At 32.7% G+C, this 20,716-nt stretch overlaps 1 protein-coding gene across 1 annotated transcript; it reads right to left on the reverse strand.

Annotated features, from left to right (window-relative positions):
- Nucleotides 1-3,211: 3,211 nt before the first annotated feature.
- LOC126743866 (run domain Beclin-1-interacting and cysteine-rich domain-containing protein) lies at nt 3,212-20,435 on the reverse strand. Its single transcript, XM_050451107.1, has 10 exons — nt 19,448-20,435; nt 14,432-14,604; nt 13,964-14,371; nt 13,738-13,860; nt 13,508-13,685; nt 13,264-13,446; nt 4,140-4,322; nt 3,900-4,082; nt 3,692-3,848; nt 3,212-3,618 (listed from the first exon to the last, which is right to left on the reverse strand). The coding sequence occupies exons 1-10, from the start codon at nt 20,305-20,307 to the stop codon at nt 3,415-3,417; spliced, it is 2,652 nt and encodes an 883-aa protein (XP_050307064.1). The 5' UTR covers nt 20,308-20,435; the 3' UTR covers nt 3,212-3,414.
- Between the last annotated feature and the right edge of the window lie 281 nt (nt 20,436-20,716).

A 20,716-nucleotide genomic window follows, 5' to 3' on the forward strand; every position in this document is an offset into this window, starting at 1 on the left:
GGCTTATTATGTTTGCCACCTCCCTCAGAATAGGCACAGGAATGTTATCATGTCCGACTGATTTCTTATTTTTTAGAGATTTTATTATTCTAATGACTTAATTTTTTGTAACGGGTTACATAAAGATACCATTTTGATTAATTGGTATCTTTGAGAAATTTATCGATCCCCCATCCTCAATATCAGGACATACCATGCTTTTCTTTGAAGTCCCCTCCCCCATTTATTTTTTGAATGGGTCAAAAAAAATTTTTGAAACTTGGCATAAGTAAATTGGTCTATAGATACTATTTTTCACTGTAAACTAGGTAGTTGTAAATTCCAAGATGGCGGCTGGGCGACATCTTGAGAAAAAATTTTAAATAGAAAGGGGGGTCGTGTGGTACCTCATTTTAAAGGTCTCAATGAGTACTTTATAACCCTGAAATATTAGACCCATATCTTTAAAAAAATACTTTTTCTCAAAGTATTTTTTATTATTTTAACGTTTTACATTTTTATGATTTTTGAATAGGTAAAAATCAGTGTACGAAAATAAATGCGTCACTATTTTATTTTGACATAAAAACGACAGTTCTAAATGTCAAAATAACACATAAGCGCCATCTTGAATAAATGCATTAAATAGAAATCTTGTGTTACCTCATTTAAAAGGTTTTATTGAGTACTTTTAATATTTATTACATGGACTCGGTGGACTCCGTTTTGACCTGTCTAAAAGTAACAGCCCAAAAAATACACTGTTGCGATTTTATTACGTTTTTAATAATAATATACAAATAATTTATAATTTTTGAATTTTGGATTTAAATATTAACTTTTTGGTTTCTAAAGACTTACTGAACCGCCCTCGTATGTCACATTTCACGTTAAAGGTTATTGAACATTATTTAGACATTCCAAAAACCAAATAGCTATTAAAAAAACTCGAAAAAAAATTTTAAGATATTTTTCCTTAACCGGTAAATTACTCTTGTATCGGTCATTGTTAGATATTGTTTAGTGTGTTTGGCAGTTTGAATTTATTGTTTTTTTCAAAATGGTTAATTCTCGTCCATTGGAGGAAAAAGTAGAAGCAATTTTTATTTATGGAGCAACGCGTAATTTTCATGAGACTGAAAGGGTTTTCAACTAGTACTGTCCAGGATAAAAAACGCCCAGGCCATATGTCTATTTCAGAAGAAAAGCAAGTCCAAATAATTGGCGAAATAATAGAAAATCCCCAACATTCTACTCCAACTGTTGCTGATATCTGTGAAGTTTCAACTTCGACGGCATGGAGAGTTTAAAAAAAAAATAAGTTTCACCCATACAAGATCCAAATGGTCCATCAACTGACTGAAGATGATCCTGACCAAAGAATGCAATTCTGTGAAATTATGGCAGAGAGAGTAGAAAGGCAACCTACGTACGTGCGCAACATTTGTTTTAGCGACGAATGTACTTTTTTTTTTAAATGGTAATGTCCACAGACAAAATTGTCGATATTGGAGTGATACCAATCCACACATTTTTCGTGAAACCCGATCTCAGTATCCGCAAAAAATCAATGTATGGGCAGGAATATTAGGGAATCATATCGTAGGGCCGCTGTTTTTAGAAGAAAATTTAACAGGTGAATTGTACTTAAATATGCTGGAAAATGCTATCGATCCTCTCATAACAGAAATTGTTGAGGCTAATGTACATGAATTTGACATGGAAATTACATTTCAACAAGATGGTGCTCCTCCGCATTTTGCCAGGAATGTGAGAAATTATTTAAATGATAATTATTTTGGTCGTCGGGGTCCTATTGAATGGCCAGCTCGGTCACCAGATTTAACGCCGCTAGACTTTTTTTTGTGGGGATACCTAAAGCAAAAGGTATACGAAACAGAACCTGCCTTAATTTTTGAACTCCGACAAAGAATCACTAACATTCTAAATCATTTGTCAAAATATGGAGGCAGATGTATTTCAAAATGTTCGACGTGAATTTTCAGATAGGTTATTTATGTGTCAAGAGGTACAAGGAAATCATTTCCAGCATCTTTCAAATTAAATATTGTTTTTCTTTTGATAAATTGTTTATTTGCTAATTGTAAATTAGTATTTCATTGTATTCTATTAAAAACGTTAACAAAATCGCAACAGTGTATTTTTTTGGCTGTTACTTTTAGACAGGTCAAAACGGAGTCCACCGAGTCCATGTAATAAATATTAAAAGTACTCAATAAAACCTTTTAAATGAGGTAACACAAGATTTCTATTTAATGCATTTATTCAAGATGGCGCTTATGTGTTATTTTGACATTTAGAACTGTCGTTTTTATGTCAAAATAAAATAGTGAGGCATTTATTTTCGTACACTGATTTTTACCTATTCAAAAATCATAAAAATGTAAAACGTTAAAATAAAAAAAAATACTTTTTTATTAGGCCGCCATTTTGAAACGAGTTAAGATACGGGTCTAATATTTCAGGGTTATAAAGTACTCATTGAGACCTTTAAAATGAGGTACCACACGACCCCCCTTTCTATTTAAAATTTTTTCTCAAGATGTCGCCCAGCCGCCATCTTGGAATTTACAACTACCTAGTTTACAGCGAAAAATAGTATCTATAGATCAATTTACTTATGCCAAGTTTCAAAAAATTTTTTTGACCCATTCAAAAAATAAATGGGGGGAGGGGGACTTCAAAGAAAAGCACTGTATATTAATAAAAAAAATCGTTTATAGCATTTAAAATATCCTTTTCAGATTTTTCTGGAAAATGATTAAACAGACTTTGTTTTTTACAACTAGGACGAGTTATATTTTTTAGTAAGGTCCAAGTAGGTTTTGTCTTATTTTCTGAGGCTTCAATAAAATATTGACTAGACATTTTTTTGGCTTTTTTAATATTCCACTATACTTTCTATAAAATTGAAGTGTGACTTCCCCTCTAATTACTCCTTGATATAGAACCCTTTTATTCCTGCAAGAAACCTTTAGACCTGTCGTTATCCATTTTTTGGTTGATCTGTGCATTGGTTTTTTAATAGTCCTATTTGGACAGATTAAATTTAGTTTTTCAGTTAAGATGTGGTTAAATTTACTGTATGCCAGGTTAACATCAGTCGCATCCAGCACACCATGCCAGTCCACACCCTGTAGTTGCTGCGAGAACTGTTGTATTCTAGCCTTTGATATGGCCATATGATAAAGATTGCTCGATAAAGAGACACTAAACACATAAACACATTTTATTAATAAAATAATTAATTTTGTAACAAAAATAAAGTTGCTTATAAAATGTATAAATTAATAAACAACTATTATCTATTTAACATTTAGGTACAAATACTTTTACTTTGGTATGAATATGTTAATAAGTCTTTATTAAATCCTAATATGCATTGACTATAAAATATAAGAAGTTACCAACCGATCACACAGTAGTGTTCACGTTTTTGTTTCTCTCCGACTTTCTAAAACATTTAGAGCATTTATTGATTTGTTCGCATTTTTTCCAGCACTCTGTGTGGTAACAAGTTCCACATTTTAAGCACCTGGTAACTAGTTTCATTTGCCATGGAAAAATCACTTCATTTGCCCGACAATGTTCGCATATGTACCCACGTGCCAAACAAAGCTGGAAAATAAATTGGGTATCATTTACTAATTCCAAACTGACACCAAAATTATGTTGTTATGAATGTACATACTGAGCATTCTGATGTATGCCTTAAACAAATATCCACCAAAAATTTAAGTCTAGTCTTTAAATCGCCATTTTTAATATTGACTAAATCGTCGATAGAATATTCGTCAGGTTTCGATAAGAAATAAGCGGGAAGGTCCTGTTCCAGTCTTTCTTGGGCCCTAAAATGTAAGCATTATTATTTGAGAACAAACTAAAAACATTAAACGCACGTTTCAGCAAATCGACAACTAAAAATGTATTCCTTAAGGTACGAAAGTCCTCGCCTATATTTTCGTATAAACTCCAAATTTTTCGTAAATTTCCCGATATTTTTGTTAATTTCAAATATTCGAAATAGCGGATCCGAATACATTTGTTCCAGTAGTTTGAAAGAAAACGTAGACACCGGATATCTAAAATAAACAAAGACGAATTATTAGGAGCCTCCATTATGAGGCTGAGGCACTTACCTATTAAAATCCCATTTGTGCAAAATCCGCGCCGGAATGAGGGCCACCTGATTTTTATGGCAGCCGGTGCAAAAATATTTACCCAAATAATGACAATAGCGAAATTTGGAGGCATATTGGGTTGCTACCGTCATTCCGCAACCGGCACATTTGTAGTTTTGCTTTTCCATCTGCTCTTTCCGACTGCATAAGAAAAATGTACATATGAAACAAATATACAATTAAAAAAAATCAAGAAGACAAGAAAAGTACGTACAGTTGGTCTAAATGTGTTTGATATTTGTAAAAACTTTTCAAAGTTTTTGGAATGCAATTATTATGTTTTTTATAGTTTTTAAAGTTTGTGTTAAGAAACTTTTCAGGATTAAAAAAAATTTGGTAAATTGCAGAACCAGAGAGTATAGTGTCCTTCAATTATATGGTTAAAATATAAATAGCGGGATTAAGGACAACATTTGCCGACGTTTCGACGTTGTTTATTTCAACGTATTATTTCGTCTTTATCAAGGCTAAAAGAGATTTTTTTTTATTTCATTAACAATAAATTATTTTACATACAGTGTGACCCATTTATTTTCGGGTCACCCTGATAAAAAGTTTATTTTTGGTGTGATTTTGCTCGGGTTTTTTTTAAATGTTAGGTCCAGAAAAACTGCATCATTATAACAAAAAAAAATTCTGCCATGCAAATTCCAAGGCCTACTAATGTTAGTTTTTAAGAGCCATATTTTAAGAAACCATGCTAGGCATTTTTTTAGCAAAAAATTGTGCACACCACTGGATTCGGCATCCCCCAAAACGGCCTTATACCAAATTTCACCAAAAAATATTAAGTAATACCAATTTTATAACAAAAATTAAAAAGGGAAATTATGCATTTTTTTACATTTAAAAATGTGTAGATAGCCATGAAAAAAACAAATTGAACAAAGATAATACAAGCAAATAACAATTCCAAACTAAATACAAATAAAAACAAACAATAAACTAACAAAAATAAATACAAATAAAATAAAAACAACAAACAAAAAAATTAAAAATTAACCACTACTAAATTTTTGAAATTTCTACTAATCCACCATTGTTTTCTATGCATTTTACATTCTTTTTGCCTACATTTAAAATAACTTTACGGACTTGCTCTGGAGTAATTTCTGAACAAACCTGGATTATTCTGACTTGTAGATCTTCTAAATTTTGAGGTCTTGATTTGTACACTTTTTCTTTAAGTAAGCCTCAGAGAAAAAAATCGAGTGGCGTTAAGGCAGGGGATCTCGGTGGCCACTCAACGAAAGGACTGTTTCGTCCTATCCAACAGTTTTCAAAATGTTGATTTAACCAGTCTCTTACTAAACGAGCATTATGGACAGGACAACCATCTAATTGAAACTTCAAATTAAGGTGATATCTTAAGGGTAAATCTTCTAATGCGTTCGAAAATTCATTCTCAAGAAAATTCAATTGTATTCAAATTACCATTAAAGAAAAAAGAGCCAATAATTTTGTCGCTTAGTATTCCACACGTAAATTTTTTGCGAATACTGTCTCCTTGCATTTATTATAAATTCTGGATTCTGCACGGATCAGTGGCGGCAATTTTGACTGAAGACTACGCCATTTGTGGTAAAAGTGGCTTCATCGCTAAAAAGGATTTCATCTAGAAAGTTTCTGTTGTTTAAATATTCTCCCTGAGGCCAATAGCAAAACTCCAATCTTCTTGCCTGGTCACCATCCTCTAAGGTGTGCAAAAATTTTGGCTTAAATGCTTTTATGTTATTTTTTTGCAAACATCTTCTTTCTCTGGGGATGTTAAGAACCAAACTAGCCGTTCTGACACTACTTCGAGGATTGCCGTTAAAATATTCCAAAATGTAAATGTCATTTCTTCTGAGCCCACGCCGTCCATTATGTCTATTTTTAAGTAGATTTTTCGAAACAGATCCTATTTCATTGAAAATTTTATTAACACGTTGCACAGTACTTAGACTTAGTGGTCTATTAGGATGCCTAATATTAAATTCTCTGGCAGCTTCTCTCATCAAACGCGTGTTACCACCAACAAGACGAACAATTTCAATTTTTTCTCTTAAATTTAAATTTTCCATGATTACTAATACTATCTAGAATATACTATCTATCTAGTAGAGTACAGTAGAGTAGCTAATACAGCTAGACTGTGCCACTTATGAATCCAGTGGTGTGCACAATTTTTTGCTAAAAAAATGCCTAGCATGGTTTCTTAAAATTTGGCCCTTAAAAACTGACATTAGTAGGCCTTGGAATTTGCATGGCAGAATTTTTTTTTGTTATAATGATGCAGTTTTTCTGGACCTAACATTAAAAAAAAACCCGAGCAAAATCGCACCAAAAATAAACTTTTTATCAGGGTGACCCGAAAACAAATGGGTCACACTCTATATGGAGTTAGTAAAGACAACAAAAAATAAATAAAATCATCAAAACATTTCGTACATTATTTATAAAAAAGAGAACAAATACATAATAACTAAATAGATGGGAGTATACACTAAAAAATAAATAATGATAAAATCAGCATAAATAGCGACACATGACCACAATTATTAACATAGAATTTTAATAATTAACTCACCCAATGTAAAAAAAATTAGGAAAAGAGGTTTTCGAAAAACTTATCAATACCAGACTCCATTACACATATACAGATAATATAGACCAGGAATATTATTTAACACAAGACAAAAAATGCATCAATAAAACTGTATACAGGGTGTTAGTAAATAAGTGCGACAAACTTCAGGGGGTGATTCTGCATGGAAAAATAATGAAAGTTTGCTACATAAACGTATGTCCGCAAATGCTTCGTTTTCCGAGATACGAGGTGTTAAAAGTTTTTCTTAAAAATTGACGATTTATTTATTGCTCTGAAGCCGGTCGAGATATGCAAATAAAATTTGGAGGGTTTTAACCCGGCGTCAGTGTGGTGACATTTATCTGTTCTTTTAGTGTGGTGGGGTATGTCATACCCCAAATAAATTAATTTAAAATTAAAAATATTTAGTTGTTTTAGGTAGATTTTTTGGATGGAATATATTAATACATCGTATCAGATAAAGAATAAGTAGTAAAATAAAAGTAACAACAATAAAAAAAAATTATTACGAAAAATTGAACCTATTGTCAAAAACAAAGTGTATTTTTTCTAAATCAAGATATTCAACAAAATAATAGTTTCTAGGAGTAAACAGTATTAATTTAACCTTAAATATAAGTACAGATTGAAACAGAAAATAACATGTTACTCAGAAATACAATTTTGACAGTTCTCACATACAGTAGTGGCAGAAAGTAGAGCAACTTTTAAAAAAATAAAATTTCTTGACAACTAACAAAGGAATAACAATGATATTTATCCACAATACTTTTGGTCAAGTAGGTAGTCTTAAATCAGATAAGAATTGACCTTCTAAATATTTCTGTTTATTTTTAAACTGATAAGAATTTGTGTACCTGGCATAAAGTAGAGCAACATTTTTCTTAGAACCTACAAATCGAATAATATTAGTTTAATTCCAGCTGTTTACCGGTTGCATTAAAAGCAAAGTTAGTTTACAATGCCTAGAGGACGGCCTTTATCCGTTGATTTAAAAACACGAATTATAGACTGTCACAAAAATGGTGAAAAACGAATCAATATTGCAAGAAGGTTTAGTTTGAATAAATCTATAGTATCGCGAATAATTTCACGTTATGTGAAGCATGGACATGTTTTACCTAGAAAAAAAAACAGGAAGACCAAGAAAAACCAATAAATATCAAGATAAACAAATTTTGAAAATATCTCAGAGTGATCCATTTTTGGGTTCAAGTAAAATAAAGCAGCGTTTATCAGAAGAATTAGGCGTTCAGGTATCTTCAAGGACAATAAGAAGTAGATTATGCGAGGCCAAATTATTTGCAAGACGTCCAGCAAAAAAGCCCTTATTATCTGCAAAAAACAGACGATCCCGTCTTCTTTTTGCTCGATCTCATTTGCACTGGACAATTAATGACTGGAAAAAGATAGTATTCAGCGACGAATCAAAGTTTAATTTGTTTCAAAGTTATGGAATAGCATATGTTCGACGTCCTGCAAACCAAAGGTTAAATCCCAGATACACTTGTCCAACAGTAAAACATGGTGGTGGATCAGTTATGGTGTGGGGCTGCTTTTCCGGTTTCGGAATGGGGCCACTTCATAAAATTGATGGGATAATGGATAGATTTATGTACAAAGATATTCTGGAAAATGAAATGGTTCCATATGCAGACGAGAAAATGCCCCTTAGGCACATTTTTCAGCAGGACAATGATCCAAAGCATTCTCTAAATATGTAAAGGCTTGGTTTAGACAGCAATATATTCAAGTAATGGACTGGCCAAGTCAATCACCAGATTTAAACCCCATCGAGAACCTATGGGAAATTTTGGATAGGAAAATAAGGGGAAAACTTACAAAAATAAGGACGAATTGTTCAATGCATTACACGAAGCTTGGATTAATATGGACCCAGTAATAATTTCTAGGTTACTGCAATCTATGCGCCACCGTTGTGAGGAAGTTATCAAAAATGATGGATATTTTACAAAATACTAAAATTGTAATTGTATTTCAGTTTTTACTAAAAGAAAAACATCAATTCTTAAAAAGTTGCTCTACTTTTTTCCGCCCCAGAATTAATTTTTGTACATAAAAAATATAAACAAAGAATATTAAGTTAAGTTGTTGATAGATTTATAATGCTTAGATCTTATTGGTATTATATTTCCAATATTATTGTATTTTCTTACTAAATAAAATAGATGTGTTTAAAATAAAGAAGTTGCTCTACTTTCTGCCACTACTGTATAGTAAAAGAATGCTGAACGCAAACAAAATTTGAGCATTTTACACAAGTAAAGAAAGATTTACGATCATTACTTCTTGTACAAATCGTGCATCTTCTTGCAAATCTCTGGCGTTTTCCTGGTGGATCTAATGCCTGTTGTTGCCTTTTGAACATCTTACCTTGCAGTTTCCTCGGTAACTTTGGATTTTGGGAGCGCGTTTCAGTATAATCAGCAATGAGCTGATAGACTAGGTTTTTCAAAAATACTCTCCTCTTTATTTCATTTTGAGTATTAGCTCTATATATGACTAAAGAGTTAATTCCCGCGCAATTCAATAGAGCATAAAATATAGTGAGTGGCCAACGCCTACTATTACGGGATACATCATAGGACGCCGAGAGTTCATCTACTACATCTACCCCACACTTGCTAAAATTATAAAAAGTTATAATTTCAGGCTTTTTCTTTTCTGCGGTTGACGCATCAATATCGGGAGTGTGATGTAAAGTGGACATAACTAAAACAATTTTTTGTTTGTTTGGTATGTAGGACGTGAGCGTAACATCTTTTTGAAAGCCGAATTTACTAGAAAAAATGTCACGACCCTTAGAGACCAGAAAAGTTGGAGGCAACTGTCTTTTATTTTTTCTGACTGTACCAACGGCTGTAAGCTTATGTTCCTTCAACAAATGCAGTAATATTTCAAAGCTGGTAAACCAATTGTCAAATGTGACGTTTCTCCCTGAGCCTGAAATTGGTGCGACAAGTCTATTTACGACATCAAATTATTACTAACTGTATAGGGTCCTTCAGGTTGCGCACCTACATATACTTCCATATTCAAAACATAGTAAGTTCTTGCATCAACCAAAGCGAAAATTTTAATGCCGTATCTTGTTAGGCATATATTGCCGAAATGCACAGCGTCCCCTAAATGCTTCTAGCTTTTCATCTATAGTTAGATACTCGCTTGGGGTGTAATTGTTTTGACTGTTGTGTATAAAGCGCTCAAAGACTGCCCGAATGGCGGCTAATTTATCAGTTGCTTTACGTTCATTTCTATTCTCAATATTATCAAATCTCAAACAAGAAAGAAGTATAGTGAATCTTTGTAATGACATGGTCTTACGAAATTTTTCTATTCCAGAACCATCCGAACAAAAGAGATCATCTAAATTTAATCTTGCCGATTTATATTTCCCTGCTAAAAATAAAAGCCCAACTACTGCCTTTATTTTATTCAAACTGGTCTCTTTTACAACGTATTGATGATTTTCATTATAAAAATTAGTCCACTTGATAATATCGTTAATCATACCATTATCCATGAATAAGTCAAAGCATTCTAAAGGTGTTTTTGCATTTTTGCCATTAGCTTTAACACCTGGTAAATGTGTTATAATATTTTCACTACGAGTCCTTACATTTCTAGGGTAGCATACCTTAGCCCATTTTGTCCCATCTTTTCCTATGTAGTGCAGATTTCGTTTCGCCTTACCTCCATTTTCGGTTGTCGTTTCTTGCGTTTTTTCTTCTTCAATCTCTTCCACATGTGCTGATTGAGTCGTGCTTAGGTTGTTAATTTCTTCTTCTCCCTCTCCATCATTTACATCTATCATAGCGTCTTCCTCGCTATCACTGCAGTGATCACTTCCGCTTTCGTAATCCTCTTCTCCTTCACTTTCTGAACCTATTAGCGCTTCTCCTTCGTCTAACTCTTGCCATAACTTAATAAGACGCTCTTCCTCTTTTTCAAAGTCACCCATTACTAAAAATGCAATAAAACACATTTAAAATATCACCCACTAAAAAAAAACTAACAATTTCACAAAGTATTGAAAAATTAATTTACCTGTGTGGTGGGGCATGTGATACCCCAGACAACTTTGAAGACGTGTGGTCGCTACAGAATCAACAGGAGCACTGATTTTGCCGCGGGGACAGGATGACTGAAGTATAATTGGAAGGTACTAAGGCGCTCGGCGCGCTCCTACAGTGTACTAGAAAATCGCGCTTAATTTAAATTTACTGGGGTATGTCATACCCCACCACACTGACGCCGGGTTAAGAGGTAGTTATCGCGTTCACCATTGGCGCGCATACGGGTAAGGATCTCATTTTTTTGAAGAAAAAAATGGTACGCCGCTGAGATATTTTAGATTTAAAATATTTTTTGAATTCCTCGTCCAATTTGTGACAAAACACCTCTCTCACCTTTTTTTCGTATGTGGCGCCGCCTTTATGCAAAAAAAACATCTTGACGCGTATTTTTCATTTCTTTAATACATTATCAAGAACTATCTAATACAACAACATTAAACCAGAATAATAATAGAAAATAACAATACTAAAATTTTAAATAGGCCCAAAGCTACAAGTGTTCAAAATGACCTCCCTCAGACATTACACAATATTCAACCCTTCGCCTCATTGATTCTCGTATTCGCGCAAATATGCCTAATGGATTTCTTATTATCTCACAGCCGGCTATAATTCGATTTCTCAGGTCATCAACATTTTGGACGGGAGTGGAATAAACTAATGACTTAAGAAAACCCCAAATGCAAAAATCTAGAGGATTTAAATCTGGCGATTTATTATCGACTGCGTTTCAAATCCACATACTATGCACAAATTGTTGTTTCCTATTTTATTTATTTTATTTTATTTATCAAAAACAAATAGGATGTTGAAAACAAACAGGCCGAAACCCAAAGGAACATCCACAAATTACAAAGTGTTTCAGGTGTACTTTAACTAATACAAAATTAAAAAATAATACAAGAGCAGAAATACAGTAAAGTGCCAAGTTTCTAATTTTGTGTTTTTGTTAATTAGAACAAGGATCTCTATTCTCTTTTTAAACATAGAAAGAGAGCGGCAAAATAAATCTACAGAAAAAAATTTGGAATTATATAAGGAAAGCATACGACTTAACGGCGAATTCCTTGCTACATTGGTTCTATACAAACAGACTGGAAACAAATAAGAATGTCGAAAATTTCGCTGAGGTATATGGAAAAGTATTTGGGATATTAGATAACTCGAGTTAATCTGATAGTTAATTATTTTATAGAGAAAGAACATGTCTGTGTGAGAGCGCCGTGTTTCAAGTGAATATAATTGATATTTAACTCTTTAAGTTCTATTAAATTAGCATGTAGCTTAAATATACCAGTACTTTTATAGTCCAAAAATCTTAAAAATTTATTTTGAATAGGATATATTAAGACCAAGAAAATATCACTGCCGCAAATTTAAGTTAGATTTTGAAGAAAAAGCCTACATAGTAAGTAAATCTTCCTCACTTCTTATTTGCTTGACATTGCTTCCGGGCATTTTTCGCACTAAAATATTGCCATTATTAATCCAGACATATTTGTAAGACTTGGCTCGAGCTTGTTCGGGAGTTTTTTTAAAAAAGGAGTTTATTATATGGGGATAGATAATCATTTACGAATATGTTATTTGATATACCTTCAAGAGAGAGACCGTCTTTATTATTACGTCTTCTTAGTTTTGAGACCTGAAGAACATTATCTCTTACTTTGCGTGATGCATATTTTATTACCACATTTTTAGGTAGATCTTTGCGAAAGGATTGAAACCTCTGCGCATGCTCTATAGCATCTTCTTCAACTCCGATCAAGGTGTGAATCTTCTTGACTATGCTAATAAGATCCTCATTTCTTCCTTCAGGCACTCCTGTATTTCTAAATTGGTTTTTTCGTTTTTAATATTTTAATTACCTTCATTTCTTCACTTAACTTCTTTAGAGATTCCTCAAACTCCGACACCTTATGAGAACAAAAATCCACAGACTGTAAAATTCATCTTGCTTAGTGCGGAACTCGCGAATTTGTTTCCTATGGAACAGAGTCCGAATAACACTCTTCAAGCCATTGCTGAGTTTAAACAGAATTTTTTTTCCATTGAAAAGCAATATTTTAAACGCTTTAATACAATATTAATAACACATGAAACTAAGTTTTTTCCATATTTTTTAAAAATACAAAAATAGTGTCACTTAAACCACTGCAACTCCAAAAAATGATAATCACACTATCATGAAATTTCAACAGGTATCGTTTAAAGATCAGTACTATTTGAAAATCGTATTAATTTATCAATAATCGCGTCGTTGGTTAGTCCTGGGACTTTCGAAGCTCAGGAATAACATGTTCCTAATTTTTAAAACCAAAACAAAAAATAATTGTATCATTGGTTGATTATCAAAAGAAAAAAACACAGATTAATATATTTTTTTCATACTTACACAGGAACAGGTAGTAAAGAAAGAACAATTTGGGGTCTGGGTGGGGCCCAATTTCTAGTACCGCGCAAAAGCATCGTTGAATTTGGTTCACAATCATCTGGATTGACCGGCCAGCTTTGCGGTAAAGGAAGTAACGCTTGCGGCGCATCTTTTTCCGACACCAACCATTCTAAATCCGAAGCTCTAAACACAGAACAAAGAGGTTGCAAAATTAATATTTTAACGTATTGATCAAAATTCTTACTTGGGCAAATGTTTCTCATTAAATTTGCTAATAAGTGATAAAGCGACTCCTTCGGGACTCAATACGTCGTCCGGTGATTTTGCTGCGACAATTTCAGAGGCTCCATCTGGCACGCCCCTGGGATTTTTAAAGATATCTGCTTCTGAGTACAGAGATGCCATTGACATTGATAAACCTTCTGAAAATGGACTGCTTTATATAGGGTTACATTTTATCACAAACAACATTACCTAAGTTTTCTCTCAAATTATTAGCTTCTTCGATTTCTACGTCCTGTATATCTTCTTCATCTGTACTGCTCCAATCAGTAAAAGAATCAGATGGAGTTGATGATGGACTAGCAGTAGTTATTGCTAAGATATTAAAGACAAATCATTGTAACCAGTTTTCAATTTAATTTCACTGTCATTAAAAGTTCATGCATATTTCAAGGATTAGTGCCAAAATACAACTTACTATCAGTCTTTCCATCACTCAAAACTCCGTCTTCTTTAAGATACCTACTGTTTGTCAATTTTTGTCTTTTTCTTAACCTTATCCTTTGCTTTAAATCATTTAACAATTTTGCCTCACTCTCATCGCTGTCACTATGCATTTTTGAATCAAAATATCCCACATGTTCTCTATACTGACACTTCAATTTCTCCATAGCAGAAATAATGGCTTCTGAAACACTAAAATGTGCATTTTCTCTGTCTAATTCTGCATTGCTGCGTGCCATTTTGCTTGATGTCAAGTAAGAGGTCAAAGTTTGGCCTTTGATAGGTTTGGGTAAGTATCCTTGACCAGTAGACATTGGTAGGATACTCATGCCGCCATCTTCTATAAAGCTTTTTGGACGCCTTCTACTATAGTCTTTTTCGCCTAAATATTATAACAATTGCAAGTTACTACTGATTGTTTATGACATGATTCCTTCCTTACCTTGCATAGGCAAAAAGCTGTACTCAACCATAAATAAAGGACTTTGCGAAAAAAATCCCTTTTTTTTCTCCCCCTGCACACTGCTTGATGCACAACTACTATTCATAAACTCGTCTTGAGCTGCTCCACTGCTATGACTACTGCTTAGTGGTGGTGCATACTCAATTATGTCACTATAAAAGGTGACAAAAATAAATAAACATACATACTTTTATTCTGGTCTAATAATTTATCTGCAATTTTTTTCAAAAATATAAATTTCATTGATAGATACTTTAAGAGTTAAACTATAAATTCTCTAGCATCTTCCGTATCGACCTCCTGGGACCTCAAAAATTTCGAGAATAATTGCGCTTAGGTTTAAATTTAAAGATGAAATGGGGTATTAAGAATCATGAAATCATACACAAAATTTTAGGAAGAAACAACAGCATTTTTCATACAGAGAAAATACAAAAATAATAGAGAAACATATAGTTTAACTAATAGGCATGAATATAGCAGTCGACGAGCTAATGATGTGCTCTTGCCTATGCCTACAAGTTCACTGATCAAAAGAACTTTTATATTTGATGGTAAAAAACTCTTTAATCATCTTCATACAGATTTGAAAGGTATAAGTAGCTTGAAACTTTTTAGAAAACGTGTTAAAAAACTCTTAGTTGCAAAGGGCTATTATGAAATAACTGAATTTTTGTCGGATAGATTTTAGTCATTTTTACCTTTTTCTTGCAGGACTTTAGGTATATTCTTTATATTTTTTACACCATATTATTTCGCCTAATTTATTTCTGTGATTCATTTTTTTTTTAATAGTTTTACATTTAATAAAATTGTATATTTCGGGAGTGAATAATATCTGTTTGTGTTATACATATTGATACTCTTGATATTACATTAGCTTTGTATGTTTTGGTTCAGAGGCTTAGAGGAGTATTTCTGAAGAATGGGGATGTTGTTGGTTTTACCGGTATAGGTAAACCATATTCATGGAAGCAGAATGCCTTTAGGATGATGGACCATAGCATGCTAAATAACCTTTTTACATGTTTGTGTATATGTTTATCTTTTTTACAGCTTTGTCAACAAATTTACTTGATTGATTGAATTAAGCAATATAAAAAAATTGAATTTTATTCTTTGATCTTTCTTTAGCAAATTATGGATGTGGTGATCTAATCTGAAACAGATGAATTCTCTCGTCTTCAAATTCAGAATCTACTTCTATCATTAGGTCATCCTGGATTATGGCCTGATAAGAAGTTGTGGAATTTTGTGGTGTTTTTTTTTTTTTTTTTATTCTTCCTCCAAATCTAGCTCAAAAATAATTATTAATACTAAGACTGTAAATATCCTAGTGGCTCGCGGGATTCCCCTGCTACTTCTAAATTCGACGCTGACTCGTTAGAATTTGGGGTATTTACCTAAAATTTCTGGATTCGACTGTCGGCGAAAAAGCATTTCATGAGAGGCAAAATAGGTGTTTGGGCTTAACGAATAATAATTTTCAGTAGGTGAAATTGCAAAAACAATATACATATGCTATAAATATAATACTTTGCCCGATATGCCCTCTTTCTTAATTTTATGTTCATTTCAGTCACTGTAAATAGGAAGTAATAGAACAAAAAAATTGGCTGACTGTTTAGAAGACTTTTTGCGAGAATTTTCTGGTCAAGCATATTCTCTTACATTACTACTACCTATACAGACAACACTCTTACAGTCTGGGTTCTATGTAAGAGTTCATCGCTTTCCAATCTCAAGTATCATAAAATATAAATTTTGTTGACAAAGCATAATATAAGAATAACCTAAGAAGTACATACATAAATATTAAGATCACATACATAAATACATTATAAAATAGATTAAAATTTACTATACAAAACATATCTAAATTAAATCATATACTTAATGATAATAAGCAATCAATATTTAAATATTAGAGCTCATCCTGATTGAGAATTCATCCACAGTGTAATAAGCCCTATTTAAAAGTAGTTTTTTTAATTGACAGCGAAAATTTTGAAGAGAAAAAGTTGTTCTTAAGTTGATTGGCAGATGATTAGACATTTTTCGACACTCGTAAATCAGAGACTTTTTTACCAGAGAAGATTTGGGAATTGGTAGAGGAAGAAAGTGAATTTGACGTGTTTCGTGTTGAGGAAGGCCCTCGGAGTTTATCACGGTTTTTAAAGATAAGGGACATGTCTCCATTATGACAAGGGATGTAAGAGTTAAAATTCTTTGAATCACAAAGGGTGGTCTACATGATTATCTTTGTGTTATATTGACAATAAAGCGGACTGCTTTTTTTGGAAGAACAAAAACTAAGTTTAGTAAGCCCTGATGGCAACACCCAGAATGGTATACCATATCTAAGGTGAGACTCAAATAATGAGAAATAAACTGTGCGGGCTAGTTGTTGACCCAATTCCTTCCTTACCACCCGCACAGCAAAACATCTTGATAAGAACTTTCTTCCTAATGATAATATATAATTTTTAAAGTGTAATTCCTGGTCAATTAGTATACCCAAAAACTTAGATGTTGTAGTTTCTGGCAATGCATGACCATCTAAGAGAAGACCATTTACGTCACATTTAAACCGAATAATGTGATTTTTACTCAGGTTCAGACAAAGACGGTTAGATGTGAACCAGTCCTTAATGATCTTAAGATCATTAGCTATTCTTTCACTTTCCACATGATAGATGTGTTGTCTGCAAATAGGGTGAATTCTCCAGAGATATTTAGTTTGACAAGGTCATTTATATAAATTAGGAACAATATTTTCCCAAGAACAGAACCTTGGGAGACTCCACAATTGATGTTAAGGGCTGATGATCTCCCACCCGAGTGCACAACTGATTGGCTTCGACCTTCAGGGTAGGATTTAAACCATGAGTGTGCAACTCTGCAAAACCTATATCTTTCGAACTTAGACAGTAGAATTCCGCGATCCACGCAATCAAATGCCTTTGACAGGTCGTAGAAGACCGCTGCCGACACATTACCCTCATTCACACCAAAGTAAACACTCTTGAGGAAGTTGTAAATTGCATCCTGAGTACTTTTAGATGACTGAAATCCGAATTGTCTTGGTGTTATAATTTTAAGAGATTGAAGATAATCACAGACTCTTTTTTTGACTAGCTTCTCTATGACTTTTGATAAGGTTGGAAGTAAGGAGATTGGGCGATAGTTCGACGGATCATCGACTTCTCCTCCCTTATAAATGGGAACCATCAGAGAAGACTTTAGGCAAGCAGGAAACACCTTCAGACCAAGAATGGTTAATAGCTTATGTTAATAGCAAGATGATCATGTAGTAGCACTGAATTAAGCTGTAGCTTATGGAACATATCTATCAGCTCATCTGATATGATTATGCATATTTGGGATATTATATATTTTAATACTTATTGCTGATGATGTTAAGATTTTTAGAATTATAGACAGTAACTTGGCACATCATGAACTTTGTTCTGATCTTCACAAATTTGAATTATAGTGCAAGAACAATAGAATGGTCCTAAATGCTAAAAAATACAAATATATTCAATTTACCAGGAGTTTTAGTCCACCATTTCATCAGTACCATCTAATGAGTTTACTTATTGAGAAGGTATCAGAGATACATGATCTTGGGGTGCTTTTTGATTGCAAACAAACTTTTTCAACAAATATTGAAAACATGTGTAATAAGGCTTACAAAATGTTGGGTTTTATTAAGAGGCACACTCATGATTTCAGCAGTATTGATTCCATCAAACTTCTGTATTTTTCATTGGTTCACAGTCAACTTGAGTCGAATTCATGTATATGGTCACCTTATTATGCTAAATATATAATGTGTCTAGAAAAAGTTCAATGTAAATTCATAAGATACATTGCTTACAAGCTTAATATTCCTTGTATTGATATTAATTACAGTGAAATGTATAGATTGCTGAACATTGAAAAGTTGTAGACTCGACGTAAAAACTGCGATATTGTCACAACATACAAGATTCTTAACAATGTAATACAGTCTCCTGAGTTATTGTGTTAGCTTAATTTAAATGTTCCTCCTACTACAGTGCTCAGACAGACTAGATTATTCTACCTTGAACAACATCATACACTGTATGGTGAAAACTGTGCAATAGGTAGAATGATGATTAAATCAAATAGTGTCAGTATAGATTTGTTTCATTGTTCTCTGAGTTCACTTCAACAAGTTTTAAAATCTGCTTAAGTGCAATATAATTTTATATCTTGAGTTTGCTTAAAGTGTGTCTTCTTTTCTATTGCAGTTACTCTGTTTTAAACCATTGTTGTCCTTATATTTTATTTAATTTTATTGATGTTACCTGTTATCTGTTATTTATGCTAGATATTTAATGATTATGTATTTACCTTGAGTTTGTCATCAACCCATTTTTTAACTCAGTAAGTTAAGTATTTTATAAATTATATACTCTCTTTTGCATTTTTTGATAAGAAAATGAATTGTCAATTTATGAGATACACATTCAACAATAAAAAAATATAATAGTTTTAATTTTATGACAGAAAAAAAGTAGTAAAAGTTTTTGGAATGCACTCTTGTCCACTCATGCACTCACCAGTCCTGTAAAGTATTCGTTTCAGAAATCTAAAGAATATAATATATACATAATATATAAAGAATATATATATACATGGCATACATACATAAGACCATTTTCTAAGTTCGTTAGTCAATTGTTTTATAAATCTCTTATAATGATAAAAAAACTTCAGTTGATCAAGTGGAGATGCATTTTTTTAAAAGTAGAAAATTAATTTGAAAGATGAATAATTAAAATAAAAAAGAACAATAATCTATGCCTGGATACTATTTTTTTATTGAAACAGACCAGAGGAATAGAGTTTTATTACTTTCGACCAACATTGTATATTAGAGATATTGAAGTAGCATTTAAAGATTTATGTGCTGATTAGACTAGATATACAGAAATATGAAAATGTATTAGCAACAATTCTTACCTATTATTAATTAAAACTGGTTTCGCCTTGACTTTCTTAAGACATTTTTTTGTTGGTACCTTATATTTACTATAATCAACTTTTAGCATATTTGGAGAGATTTTCTTGCTATGCAATGGAGTATTTGGTGTAGTTTTGTTAGTAAAATGCACCTTTTTACTACATTTAATAGAGCTGTCTATTTGTAGGGCTGGTAAACTGGACCATGGCTTTAATTTACCTAAAACCATTTTTTTTTCTCTGGGTGAATCAACAACATCCCATTTAGCACCACTTTTAGTTCTAGTAGAATATTTAATAGGAAAAGATGAGCACCGTCTGTGACTTTTAGAAAATTGTGATGTTGCGGCATGTTTTACAAATAACCGTGGGTCTATCTCAGACAAGTAGGTGGCCTGGTTCTTCTCCACTGCCCTTAAGCATATTAAAGTAGCATCAGTATAATCTTTTTGGCATAGAAATGCCCATGGCTCATAACAAGAATGCAGGTGGGCTTCATCAGATAGCAACCAAGATAATTTAACGCATAAAGAGTGAGATTCTAATACACGAAAGAGCCATATAGCTGATTTGTCATCCTTAAGCACTGAAGGTACATATGGGCGGTACTCACAGTCCAATGAAAAGTAGGATTTTATTGGAGCTGGTTGCAGCCACTCCAATCCTTGAATAAAATTATAAAAGTAGCCTTCCTGTGAAGTGTTTTTGCATCCGTGTCTAAATATTTTTTCCAAACATAAATAAAGTCTGTTAAGGCCTCCATATATTGACCAAACATTTGCCACTTGGGTGACTAATAGGCCTTCTACAGTATCCTTTAAACTTTCCAAATATTGTTGGTAAATCGCTGGATCTGACATGATGTTGATTTGTCAGTCCTCCTAATTACAAAAACTATGATTAAAAGAGATTCTTTTACATTTTAATGTTAGATGAGCTAATGTTTGTTTTTGTTTTGAATGTAAGAAATAACTTTTGACTTTGACACAAGAAAGAATGACTGATAGCCATTGCTGTCAGTCAAATGTCAATTATGATATTAGCTATCAAATTTATACGGTGTTGCCAAAATACAAAAATTAGAAAGATAATCCTTATGTTTGAAGGCTTAATTCCCATGTTGAAAAGTCCAGGTTATAGCCTAGAAATTTATTCTCAGTTTTCACTCTCAGCAGTATTTAGTGGTACGCTGGATTTGTGATTGGGCATTCCTAATACTGTCTTCTAGATCTTTGGTAGATGTAATAGCAGTAGTTAACAAATCATCAG

Source organism: Anthonomus grandis, chromosome 13, assembly GCF_022605725.1.
Source record: "Anthonomus grandis grandis chromosome 13, icAntGran1.3, whole genome shotgun sequence".
In the NCBI taxonomy this organism is placed as follows: Eukaryota; Metazoa; Arthropoda; class Insecta; order Coleoptera; family Curculionidae; genus Anthonomus; species Anthonomus grandis.

Bases quoted from the DNA above. Each gene is read 5' to 3' on its own strand.
- LOC126743866 (XM_050451107.1), bottom strand. From the start codon at position 20,307: ATGTCAGATCCAGCGATTTACCAACAATATTTGGAAAGTTTAAAGGAT. The intron at 13,686-13,737 runs GTAATGTTGTTT...GTCCATTTTCAG, and splicing joins TAATTTGAGAGAAAACTTAG to AAGGTTTATCAATGTCAATG. The intron at 3,619-3,691 runs GTATGTACATTC...TTTATTTTCCAG, and splicing joins GGCATACATCAGAATGCTCA to CTTTGTTTGGCACGTGGGTA.